The sequence below is a fragment of the Gossypium arboreum genome, chromosome 6, assembly GCF_025698485.1.
Source record: "Gossypium arboreum isolate Shixiya-1 chromosome 6, ASM2569848v2, whole genome shotgun sequence".
Lineage (NCBI taxonomy): Eukaryota > Viridiplantae > Streptophyta > Magnoliopsida > Malvales > Malvaceae > Gossypium > Gossypium arboreum.
The window spans coordinates 135,976,834-135,989,942 of record NC_069075.1 but is presented as its reverse complement, the minus strand read 5'-3'; the positions used below and the strand labels follow the sequence as shown (position 1 = coordinate 135,989,942).

General features: G+C 33.2%; 1 protein-coding gene across 4 annotated transcripts; it reads left to right on the top strand.

Moving 5' to 3' along the window:
• The first annotated feature begins 371 nt into the window (after nucleotides 1-371).
• On the top strand, nucleotides 372-4,195 carry LOC108486246 (uncharacterized). 4 transcript variants are annotated; one of them, XM_053030116.1, is made up of 3 exons: nucleotides 372-1,451; nucleotides 3,324-3,366; nucleotides 3,966-4,195. In XM_053030116.1, exon 1 carries the CDS (start codon nucleotides 508-510, stop codon nucleotides 1,243-1,245), a length of 738 nt encoding a protein of 245 aa, XP_052886076.1. In that variant the 5' UTR covers nucleotides 372-507; the 3' UTR covers nucleotides 1,246-1,451; nucleotides 3,324-3,366; nucleotides 3,966-4,195. The 4 variants fall into 4 exon arrangements, with proteins under 4 accessions (XP_052886076.1, XP_052886077.1, XP_017645685.1 ...); XM_053030117.1 differs by having other exon boundaries at nucleotides 372-1,539; XM_017790196.2 differs by lacking the exon at nucleotides 3,324-3,366.
• The last annotated feature ends 8,914 nt before the right edge of the window (nucleotides 4,196-13,109 follow it).

Below are 13,109 nucleotides of genomic sequence, written 5' to 3'. Positions count from 1 at the left end.
ACACTTTTTAAAAGTACTTTTCAAAATCATTGCCAAACACACCCTTAATCCGATTCAACTTATTCATATAAACATGTCAACCGCTTTTTTGTCTCATTCAAATTAATATACCTATCAACTCCTGATTCAATTAATACAATGGTTGATCAAATTTCAATAAACTCTAACATTTGATACGTAATAATATTATTTTATATTTATTAAAAATAATCATAATTAATAAATAATTTTGAAATACAAACAGTCACATATTGACAATATCTTCACTTTAGAAATTAACAACTAAAACAAGCAAATTACTGTTTTTCTTTTTTTTTAAAAAAATTATCAACCCTGAAACAAATAATTGAATAACTTGTCAACAAATTTATTATAAATCCTTTTTTCTCAATGACAATTAAACCCAAACCAAATTAAAAAAAAGAGAGAGGAGGAAATAACCCGAAGTTAGAAACCCTAAAACTAAAAGCGATTTTGGATCTGGAAAGGCGAAGCTGAGGGTGAACCATGAGCGGCGATACTAGTGATTCCTCCAGTTACTTTGATGGGCGAGAGCCAGATGAACTGATCAGGGCCCTCGTCCAGAAATGGTCGGATACCGATGGTAAAATGACGCTCGGTTTGCGCTTTATTGATCTGGAAAGGAATAAAGTCTTTATTAAGGCGATGCCACCTGATGCTCCTTCAGGTTCCACTGACGTTTCCTGTGGCAACCACGTTTACGTTATTGGGGGAATGCGCGAAAATGATGCTAATTTTCGTGGTTATGATGGAGTAAACGATGTTTTCCAATTAGATTTGAAGGACCTTGAACGTGGGTGGAGAAAAACTACTTCTATGTTGTTCCCTCGGGCTTTTCCCCTGGTTCTTGCTGCTGAAGGAAAGATATACGTCTTCGAATATTGGGGTTCTGAATCTTTTGGCGAGGTTTACGATATAAGTGGGGATTTTTGGGAACCATTGTCGCCCCCTCCGGAAGCTATCGATATATGTGTTCCTGTTCTAGATTCTTCCCGATCTCGGATTTTGGTGCACTGCCATGCCAGTGATATTCTTTACGCTTATTACTATGATCGTAAATCATGGGTTTGCCTCGACAAAAATTTTGTTACTGGTCTGACACAGCGACAATCGTGGACGATGTGCTGTATACTGTCCTTGATAATTATTCTTGTTCTTTGGAGGCGTATAATTTGCTTGATAAGAAACATTTTCCCGTCAAATGGTCATCGGCAGTTCCAGTGACTCCACCACAGGGTTGCACTCTGTATCGTTTGGGCAGTGGCAAGCTTATTTTGGGTTGGGTCAACCATCTCCATACTTTTGAGTATATAAGATTTAATATTTGGTGCAACGAGCAGGGAGGGATTCATGTAGCTGCAGAGCATCAATCTGCCATCACTGTTCCATATCCCAAAGATATTTGTAATTTATGGTTCTTCTGAATGAAGGTTAGAGCCCCCTTCATATCACTACTACATCATAATTATTCATTTGCCAATGCTGCTTGCCATTACATTTGGTTTGCTCTAAATGAAGGTTAGTGCCCCCTTCACATCACTACCACATCTTAATTGTTCCCATCCTTGTAAATTGACGGATTTTTCATTTTCCAATACCGCTTGTCATTGCATTTTGTTTGCTCTTGTTGTTGCTAAGAAGTTGATAGTGAGCCTGGAACTTCCTGTATAAAACTTGAGTAATGCTAAGGTATGGAGTAGACGAATCAGGCGTCGGATTTGCATTGTGTGAAAATGTCTGCTCTATTTGTTGTTTTAAATGGTACGAGGGTCCTAGCACCTTTAGAGAACTAGAACTCAAGTTCTGTCTTGCCTTACCCCCAATAGTTGCTTCTAGTTTTTTGTTCCAACAAGAAAATAAAATATCCTGATCTAAACAAAGGCTTAAATTCCTACTTAGGAAGTTGGTAGACTATGACAATGTTTCTGCCTAAAATATCAGAGCGAGGTCATTACCTATAGGCAAGTGAAGATTTAGTAAAATGATGTCCTTTTGTCGGTGATGGGTACCACACGTAAAAATGCCAATATTGATAAGGACTATAATAACCTTGGACAATAAGTAAACAAAGTAAAGCTTGACTGCCAGTTAAATAAAATTAGAAAAAGAAATTGAGTGGGTTGTGTTGGGCCAAGCATGGCTCCCTTTTGGTAATTAGGGTTTGGTCTAGTCGAATGATATTGCCCATATTTTGTGCTGGGTCAGGGGCCTAGCCAAACGTGAAAGGTGTTAGTATCCTGTCTAGGCTCGACTTGTGAGCAGGCCTACCTATGACCAAACTATTACTTAGGTTGTAACTTCTACTTGACTTCCATCCCCCCCCCCAATTACTTTCGATAAACTCCGTCTCTCCCACTACTCTTGAATGGTGTTACTTTCATATTAGTGCTTTCCTAATAAATTCCCAGCCCTTTTAACTTCACTCGAAGAGGCTATACAGTTGTCCCGGAGATGAAGTTTTGGCTCTCAAGAAATTCTGTACGATTGGTACGATCATCACGATTTAACTGGCCTCGAACGCACAACCTTCATCACCGCACTTGTTCCTTTTAGTCTTCCATTCTGTCTTCGTGCAACATCTTGTTTTACTGGTTTACAAGGTTTCCTCATCTTACCGAACAGAAATTTTTGCAACATGCATATGATAAGAAGCAAGATGAAAGTGCAGAAAATATAACTATTACTAAGTGAGGATAGTTTTATTGAATAGGCTGAATTTGATTTGAAATAGTGAATGTTATTACTAAGTGGGCTATTAGCTTGTTGAAATCAGTAAGAGAGTGGACAAAATATTACTTAAGAATATAACACTAATAAATGGGAATTACTTAGTCCTACAACTAGAGAATTTGAAGTAGAGAAAAAGTAATTAGTAGGGGACAAAAATGTTTATTTGGAAACTCTTGTTAAATATTTTGCCATCCTATTTCGGTTTTGTATATCATATGAATCGTATGTTTTCTTGGAAAGTAAGAAGGTTTGGGAGTGATAATTATATCTATATTGTTTTTTCCTCGTTTCTTTGATTTTGTTCTTGCGTGCTTGACTGATGAAGCTCCAACACGTAAGAAGTCAAAAATGAAAATGGAATGAATTACATATGAAGATAGAATGCTGCAGACTGCAGATGTATATCTGAAAAACCATTAATAGATTATGGAGATCGTTTCTCCGATGTGTTTGTTTTGTTGGTAGTTGTGAGCTATAGTAATAATAATAATAATAATAATCATCTTACTCATTTTTCATTGCTGTTAAAGGTCATGGAAGCTTTTTTTATTATTAACAATGTTGATTTTTAGGGCTCATTTGGTGCCTGTTGATGTGGTCTGCTGATGGATATGTGTGTGTATATAACTTTAATTATTATTTTTATGGATCAGAATGATTATATTATATATCAATCAAATATACTTTAATTTTGGCTTAAGGGTAAAGAAAAGCTCCTAAACTTTTTCAAGAAATCAATTAAGCTCCCTGAACTTTTTTGTTTTCACTCAATTGGGCCCTTGAACATTTGAATTACAATCAATCAATCAAGCCCTTTGACCGTTAAAGTTAACGGTCAATGTTACAAAGCCAAGGGTGCCGATTTTCTTCCAGCTGTTTTTGCCACGTGGCCATGTGGTAAAAACATGCATTTTATATATAAAATCAATAGAAAATTATAAAAAAATATTATACGATTTTTTATGACTTTTTATAATAATGTTTTATACATTAAATGCTAGTTTTTGCCATGTGGTGAAAACAACCAGCAAAAAAATGGCACTTTTGGCTTTGTAACTTTGATGGATAACTTTAATGATAAAATGGCTTAATTTATTATAATTCTAACGTCTAGGGGGTTCAATTTTTGGTTTTTGTCCCTTAAGCCTTCAATTTTCGCTGCAATGATATAAAATTATATTCCTAATCTCAGATTTTTTTCCCCTCCGTTTTAGGCCTCAGCTGGAACGTGTTGGTGCATGGAGTTGAGTCAAGACCCATGTTGATGGTGAAGAGAGACTTTGAAGATGCCGTCAATTATTTTGGTTAAAACTTTGAAGTTGTTGATGTAATTGGATGCTTTCTTTTTGGATACCGAAATATTGACATAGTTAAAACTATATAGTATTGTGATTTTGCACTTTATTCAGTTCTCTTAAGGCCATCTTTCTTGCCCTTCAAATAATACTCATTACGTGGTTTGAATTTTTATTTTTTAAATTAAATAAATTTATTTAAAAATTAAATTAAACCTTCGTGGTTAGAGGCGAATCCAGGGGGTCGGACCTTAAAATGGGAAATTGTTATTTTGACCCTATAAAAAATTTTAAAATTTTAAAATATTGATGAGAGTGAAGTATAGTAGTAAATTTTAAATTTCACGCAATTTTGCATATTAGCCCTAAATAGTTTAAGAAATTTGAAATTTCTTTGTTGCGCACATAGTCCCCTTTCTTTGTTGCGCCATTCAATTCAGCCCTGTATCATTTTCTTTTTCTTTCGATTTGGCCTTGAAATTTTCACCATGTTTTATTTTGACCCATGATAAACGCAGCGCATAAGGGTAGGGAATATTTTCCTTATCAGTCCCTCATTTTTGCGCATGTTTTAATTTTAGCCCCCGATTCTCTTTTATTTTAGTTTTAGATTTACCCTTTTATAAGTGCATTCATTGTTTTGTTTAATCGTTTTCTTTTCAATTGCCTTGTATTTCATTTTCCCAATTTTTGTTTATCGTTTATAGTGTTGTTATTATTATTATTATTACTATTATTTATTCTATTTATTTACTATTTTCGAACACATTTCAAAATTTAGATTCATTTTATTGTTATTATTATTATTCATTTATATATGTAGTCCCAAATTCGATCCATGATTTTATTTTTACTTCAATTTGTTCCTTTATCTTTTATATATATTGTTTATCTTAAAATTTTTGTTATTATTTATTTTAACCTTTTATATAATTTCCATTTCAAATTTCTCTCTTGCACCCCAAACTCGCCCGAAGTTATGGTCGGATCCGCATGCCACATCAAAACGTAAAAAATTTCCATTCTAAGTCCGTAAAATCGTACTTGATGTTCAAAAGATTAATTCATTAAGGGTTAAAGTGAATGGAAGTCATGCACCGTAGGAAACCGAGAAAGAGGTGGTGAGTCCATCGATCGCTATACCAAGCTCCTTCGGATCCAATCCTAGACATGCATACCGCCATTGCCACACCTTAACGTCATGGATATTTCTAGGAAACCGATTTGATTAAGTCATTTTAGGAAAAGTGATTAATTTTGGAAAATACTTTCATTATGGAAGCTTTGCTTGTTGTCGTGTTATTTTGAAATCAACTGTTGTTTTTGAAAACGCGCCTAAAGCTATCTAATTTCAACAGTTAAAATAAGTATTACCTATCTTAGTAATACATATTAAAACCATCAAAATAAATAAGCGGCCTTATTACATTTAAAAGCCCAAAACCTCAAACGTAATAAAAGGATGTCCAGTTCACCGAAGAAAATCAAACTTTCGAGCGGGTGGCCACTCAAATTCCCTCACGACTTCAAGCCCACTATGGTTGGGGATTACTGCGTGGATGAAAATAAAAGGGTGAGTTTGGGGAAACTCAGTGTGTAAAATAACCCAACCATAGCCTATATCAACTCAACCCACAGAAACATAATAAGTTGGCCTTAGCCTAGAACAGAATTCAGAATAAAGCCCATAGGCCCATAACAGAACAAAATAGATTTTACATGTTTATGCAGAAACCCAACCCAGATTCATCCATAACACCCCCGTACCAACCTTACACCTTGTGGGGAGACAACTCGACCCACCCAACCGCTACACACCACAGAATTTGCAGCATGGCTGCTAGAACAGATAATGTGACAGAGTCACCAGATCTGAATAATCGTGGCGAGCCACCGTATCAGATATATGTGGCGAGCCACCAGATCGATATATTGTGGCGAGCCACCGAACGCTTCCTCCATAATATAACCCATGTCCCCATGCAATGATATATAATCATGGCATACATCATACGTAATCGATCGCTATGCTTTTCAATCAAAATTAACCTACGGGTATAACAGTAATTTTGCACCTAGGGGTATAACAATAATTTTCCATACATAGGGGTATTATAGCAATTTAACTACTTTCGGGTTTTCATGCATATGATAACTATTTACGTACTATCAGAACACTTACCGCGCATACTCACCGAATTGGGCCCGTTGGCCCATGAACCCGATCTTTGGCCCATTAAGCCCAAATTATCAAAATGTACGAAATCGCAGATATCGCAGTTTATTACTTTAGATTACCAAATATACAAACCCAACTATCTTACGAGCATTCAGACACTTTCATAAATTCCCAAAATACCGACTTTTCTAAGATTTCGCTTTTTGGCTTTTGCCAATCTAGTCTATGAGAGGTGTCGATTACACACATGCTTGCGACGATATCTTGTGACGAGATCCACACATGAACCGCCTACAATTGGATTACTAACACGTTAATCTAACTATTCAAATACAAACTACTTATTAACCCTTACAATATTCGCCAACCACACCTACAGATCATAGTAAGCTTATAAGAAATCAATAAGCAACTCATTAACAAATTTTTGTCAATGTTTACCACATAATCATAATTTCACTGCAAGTCGTCTTCCGGGCAACAATCACTAAATTATTTATAACTGAGCTACTGAAACTCCAAATCATGTGCCGTTAATTTTCCTGAAAATAGACTCATATATCTTTTATCCATAAAATTTTCAGAATTTTTGGTATGGCCAATCAATACCAGATTTTTCTTAAAGTTTCCCATGTTTCACTGTTTGACTAATCTAACCACTCTTCATTACAAATCAAATTTCTCATTGTACAGAATTCAAAATATGTTATCGTTTATTCCATTTGAAACTAGACTCATTAAGCTTTAATTACATAATTTATTCAGCTTCTAATTCATCTTCCACAATTTATGGTGATTTTCCAAAGTCACGTTACTACTGCTGTCCCAAGCAGATTTATTACCAAATCACTCTTTCACACCTAACTTGCATGCTTGTTATTTAAACATGTATATCACCAATCAATCATCACATATCTATGATTTTACTTAAGTATAATCTCCATTTCATCATTTTAAAGAACAACATGTTAGCCGATTTTTCCCTTTAGCATCTAAGGCACATGCATGCTCATTTGTTTGGCTCAACTTCACCTATCTTCCATTTTTCATCAAAAGAACATGAAACAACAACCATTTCCTTCATTTTAATTCATGACTAAATGCTTACAACACAACTAAAAATCAAAATATACTTCAAGAGTTAAGGTAGAATCAAGAAGAACTCATGAACCTCAAAATAGAAGCAAGGTACCAAGAACTTACCTTTAATTTTCCTCCTCCTAATGACCGAATACTCAAGAGCTTTCTCCTCTCCTTTCTCTTCTCTAACTTTCAGCTATGATGAACAAAGATGGACAAAACTTTGTTCTTTTCACCCCTTTTTCTTTTAATAAAACTTCATATTTCATCCATTTAATTCTTTAATACAAAAGACATGAAATTCTTATCATGAAACATTTACCTAACCCATTATCATGAAACATTTACCTAACCAATTATCATGGAACATTTACCTAACCTATTATCATGGAACATTTACCTAACCTATTATCAATTTGTATCAATTTGTACCATAAATTATGGATATCAAGTGTACATTTTGTCTACAACAACATGATGGCTGGCCACTTCATGTAAAATGGGAGGTTTGTCATGCAAATCCTCCTATTTTGCACTCCTATTTATTTGGCCACTTCAATTTAGCCTATAGCATTTTCAAACATTTTCACATAGGTCCTATTTCATAATTTCACCCCCTTTTTCTTATGGAACAGAAATTAACTAAAATTGCCGGGTTCTATCTTAAGCTTGGGCTTTCTAGAGGCCCACTAACATAATTAAACATATGCCAACATTCATAGGATGCCCGAAAATTGGGGCGTTACATCTACATTATTTATTTTAATATTTTCATACATTATATATTTTAAACTCCTTTTTGACACATTATATGTTTTGAATTTGTTTATATGTTATTATAAATTGTTTTATAAATTATTTACTTAAATTTGCTTTATATATTACTTTAAATTAATTTTATATTTTATTTTAGATTATTTTATATTACTTATTACATTTTATTAGTGTACATATTTCAAGAATTATCATGAAGCCACCAAATACCCAACAAGTATATTATATACTTTTAAATATAATATACTATAATATAAATATTAAAAATATATTAAGTTATTCCTGTTTAAAATTTTAAAAGATAATGATAATATATTTAATAAATATTAAATAAAATTTGTTATTAGTTTTAAATAAAAATAGTATGGGTGGACTTAAACAAGTTTGGGTTAGGAATATACAAATATAAATGGACATTGACAAAACTTAAGACCCATGTTCCTACTTAGGCCGAATTTGGACAATTATGTATGATATTGATACTATTAAGAAGCCTGATCTAATCTATGAATATCCCTAATCATGAGTGTAAATTAATATCAAGAACAATATTTATATCATAATAAAATTTATCATAAATATTAAAAATATTAAATTATTCATATTTGAAATTTTAATACTAGAATATCTACAAAGAGGTATATAGTTAATAAATATTAAATAAAAATAATTATATTTTAAAAATAAAAATATGAAGGAGCTTAAACTAATTTGTGTTAATTATATATTGATATGGACAAATTTAGTATAATTTGAGGTTTATAGAACCAGATTATTTTTAAATAATTATATATAATATTAATACCACGTATAAAATCAACCCAAACTCCAACTAATCTAGCCCCACCCATCACCATCATATGTAGTATTTAGCTCAATGACTCTGATAGCTGGAGGCAACTACCATTCCTTACCCATAATCACACTCATTAAAACCTTAGAACTGAATAGAAACATAAATGTAAGATGAACTCCCTATGTTCTGGTGTTGCTTCCCATGTCACAAATTAGAAAACCATTAAATTTTTTAGAAACAATTTTGAGGATTTTATTAAAAGTTTTATATTCACTTAGTTGTAGCAATCTGGGAATTAGCCCAGCCTAGTGTGCTGGAACTCAATTGCAATGGTCTTCTCACAACTTCAAATGGGTATGGATACGGGCTAGGACACGGCCATATGCCTCACATCGAATGACCACACGGCCTGGGACACGGGCGTGTCACTTGTCACACGACCTGGCCACACGGGCATGTGCCCCTTGCACCTAGGAAAAATTTTGAACTTTCGCAAAAAATTCCATGAGTTTTCAATTAGGCCCCGACTTGTTTCTAACTCATAAATTGAGCCTCGAGAGCCCATTTAAGGGACAATATGATTGAATACATTTGGTTTCGGATATGAATATTAGCTGACATGAATTAACTATATTTGTTTCGTAAACTCTAGTAATGCTCCGTAACCCTATTCCAGCGACGGATATGTGTTAGGGGTGTTACATCTCCACTGCTCCCTGCAACCCGTACTGCGCGCAACATAACCCATTAACATGCCAATCATACTCTATCTTACGTTCATCGGTTCAGAGCATTCTAATACATAATAATACATAAATAAGTCATATCTCATATTCCATATGCAAACAATAGATCCACAAACAACCATTCATCGGCTCAAAATATTTCAGTTAGTAATTGATATCTTACCAATCCATTGTTTCCATTCTCAATTACATGCATCAATATATTATCTAACATTCAATGGCTAAATTCATATAACATGCACTTAAATTGTATTAAAACTAAATCGAACGAACTTACCTAACTAAACTGTCGTACAATGAAATACAGGAATTATTTCGCAACCTTTTCTTTTCCACGATTATCACCACGTTCTTGATCTAAAATATTAATTTCATTCAATTAACTAAATCAACAAAAAAATTAATTCATTTTACGCAATTAAGTCCTTTATACATTTTAGAAAATTGCCCTCAACTTTTCCCTTTTATTCAATTTAGTCTTTAAGTCCAAATCATGCAATTTAATCATTTTCAATTGAATTCAAGCTTAGTCCGATTGTTTGGACCCTATTACAGCCAATATTTACTATTATTTCACATCAAGTCCTCGTAATTTTATCACTTTAGCATTTTAGTCTTTTAACATTAAGATTACTAAAAATTACTTTACAAAATAGTCCTATTTAATAACCAAGCTTAATAATCTACCATAAAACTTTAAGAATATCCAAAACTCATCACTGACATAATTCAAAACATTTAACAGTTTTACAAATTAGTCCTCGAGTTAGCTAAATTAAGCTAATATGAGCTCAAAAACATAAAAGTATTAAAAACGAGAATCAAACACCTACTATATATGAGATTTTAGTTAGGCCGAAGCTTACTCCCCCCCTTGGCAATGGTGTTTCGGCATCTTGAAGAAAATTCAAGAAGATGATGTTTTTAATTATTTTGTTTTCTTTTATTTTAAGTTAATTTAACTTACTTTTTAACCTTTTACTAAATTACCATTTTAATATAACTTGTAAAATTATTAAATCATGTCCATAAATGTCCTTAATATAAGTATATGGTATAATTATCATCTAAAGAGGGTTTAATTGCACAATTTGTCCTTCAGTTATTTTAAAACTTTAACTAAACAAGCTTAATTTCAATTTAACCCTAAACTAATGAGGACTAAATGAGGAAATAGCCCAAAAGTCAGTGGATGGTAATCATTCCTCACCGCTTGGACTTTTTGACCATGGTTTAATCACCATTTTGGTCCTTTAGTTTTTTAAATCTATAGCAATTAACTTTTACCTCTTTTACAATTTAATATTTTTACCTTAATTAAGCAATTAATTGTAAAAATTACCGGACCAAACTATAATTCACCTATAATACTATTTTTTAAATATTTAATAAAAATATTTATGACCTTAAATTAAGGAAACGGAGTCCTAATATCTCATTTTCATAAACCATTCGACTTTTGAACCGAACCACTTATACTGACTTTTAATTTAGTAATTAAAATTCACCAAATCAAAATTCAATATAAAAATTATTATTGACTCATATAATTTAAATATTAATTATACGAATTTACTCGTCGGATTTGTGATTCTAAAATTAATGTTTCCGACACCACTAAAAAACGAGTTGTTATATGTGTGAAAACCATTAAATTTTTGAGAAACAATTTTGAGGATTTTATTAAAAGCTTTATATCCACTTAGTTGTAGCAATATGGGAATTAGCCTAGCCTAGTGTGCTGGAACTCAATTGCAATGGTCTTCTCACAACTTCAAATGGTAAGTAGCTGTTATCCATTTTTTTAATTTAGTGACTTCCCATATTAATTTAATTGCATATAGATTAATTATTTGATTTTATTAAGTGTTATAAAAATATTATTTGGTTGATTTAAATAAAAAACTCTAAGATATGTTTTGAAGTCATTCAAATCAATCTCCATGAAACAGTAGATCCAATTTACTTGATTTAAATAAATATAATCTTTAAAAATTTGTTGCTTCATAATATCAATCTTCAAATATGGACTAATACATGTCCATAATATCAACTAATTCATGGCCCAACTATATTGTTTCAAAAAATTGCTAACTTCAAATACGACAAATTATAAAACCTTGAGCAGTTATCAACATAAATTGTAAATACTTGGTGTCGTTGCTCTTGTAAGTGCCTCAATAATTTTAAAACATTTTTGTAAGAGGCCTAATCTGCCTGGGCCCATACCATACCATAACCATACAAAAAAAAAGTAATAATAAAATCAAACAGAAATAAATAATAAACCAAATTATTTATGGGTCCAATGTCCATTTACAAATTTCTAGGCCTAAACCAAACTAAACCCAAACATTAAACCTAACACAAATCCAAATTTATCCCAAACTTTTAACCCATCTAAAATAAACCTAATTTGACCCAATCCTAGCCCAAACCCAAAGGATAAGAACAAACTAATTGATCAGTATTGCTTAAGAACAAACCCAAGGCCTAATTTGCAAGGTATAGATCGGAAGAAAGCGAGGCAAGTTTCAATCGTGGCGCGTTTCATGTTGTCAATAGTGCTTCAGTTTAGCAAATGCAGGTGTGGGACCTAATATTTTGTGAACTGTATGCATGGGCACTAACCATATGCTATGTGATTTTGTGATTTGCGAATCCTCTGCGAACCTTTTTTTCTTATACGAATATGAATGCGAATCCTTTACGGACGCCTCTGCAAACCTCTTGTCTTATGTGATATGTTTGTAACCTCTGCGAACCTCTTATGTTATGCGAATTTGTTTGCAACCCTGTATGTGTCTATGTGTGAACTTCTAAATTAGTGTTTAGTGAACCGTGTGTGCTTTACTGCTAGAATTGTGTTCTGTGAACTGTATACATGTGTACTGTATTGAGATTATCTATAGTGGGGATACTTTTCCCCGAAACCCTTGTTCTTTTTGTGTCTCCCCTTCTATTCATTTACAACTCGTTGCTTGATTTTCTTTCTTCCTTCTGCTGATTTTGTTCCTCCATTGTTGAACGTTTTGGCTACGCAAGGATCTCATTGTTGTATCATTTTGCTCTCTGGCAGTGTAAATTTGTGGTGATCTAATCAAATTTTTCTCTCCTTCTTTAATTCTCTGGTGGTCGAATTCTTCATGTGTACTTTGTGCCTGCAAGGTATAGATCGGGAAGAAAGCGAGGCAAGTTTGAATCGTGGCGCGTTTTGTGTTATCAATAATGCTTTAGTTTAGCAAATTCAGGTGTGGGATTTAATCTTTTGTGAACAGTATGCATGGGCACTAACCAATGGCCCAATTTTAAAACGAGCCAAATGGCCCAATCCTAAAACAAGCCCAAATGGCCCAAATTTTGATTTCAGAAACTGAAACCCTAGGACCAGCGTCGCAGCTTCCTCAGCAAGGGTCCCCAGCGCATCTCCATGTTACCCCACTAACGGCCTCTTCCTTCGTATGGCCATCTCTACGTCAGTCGAACTT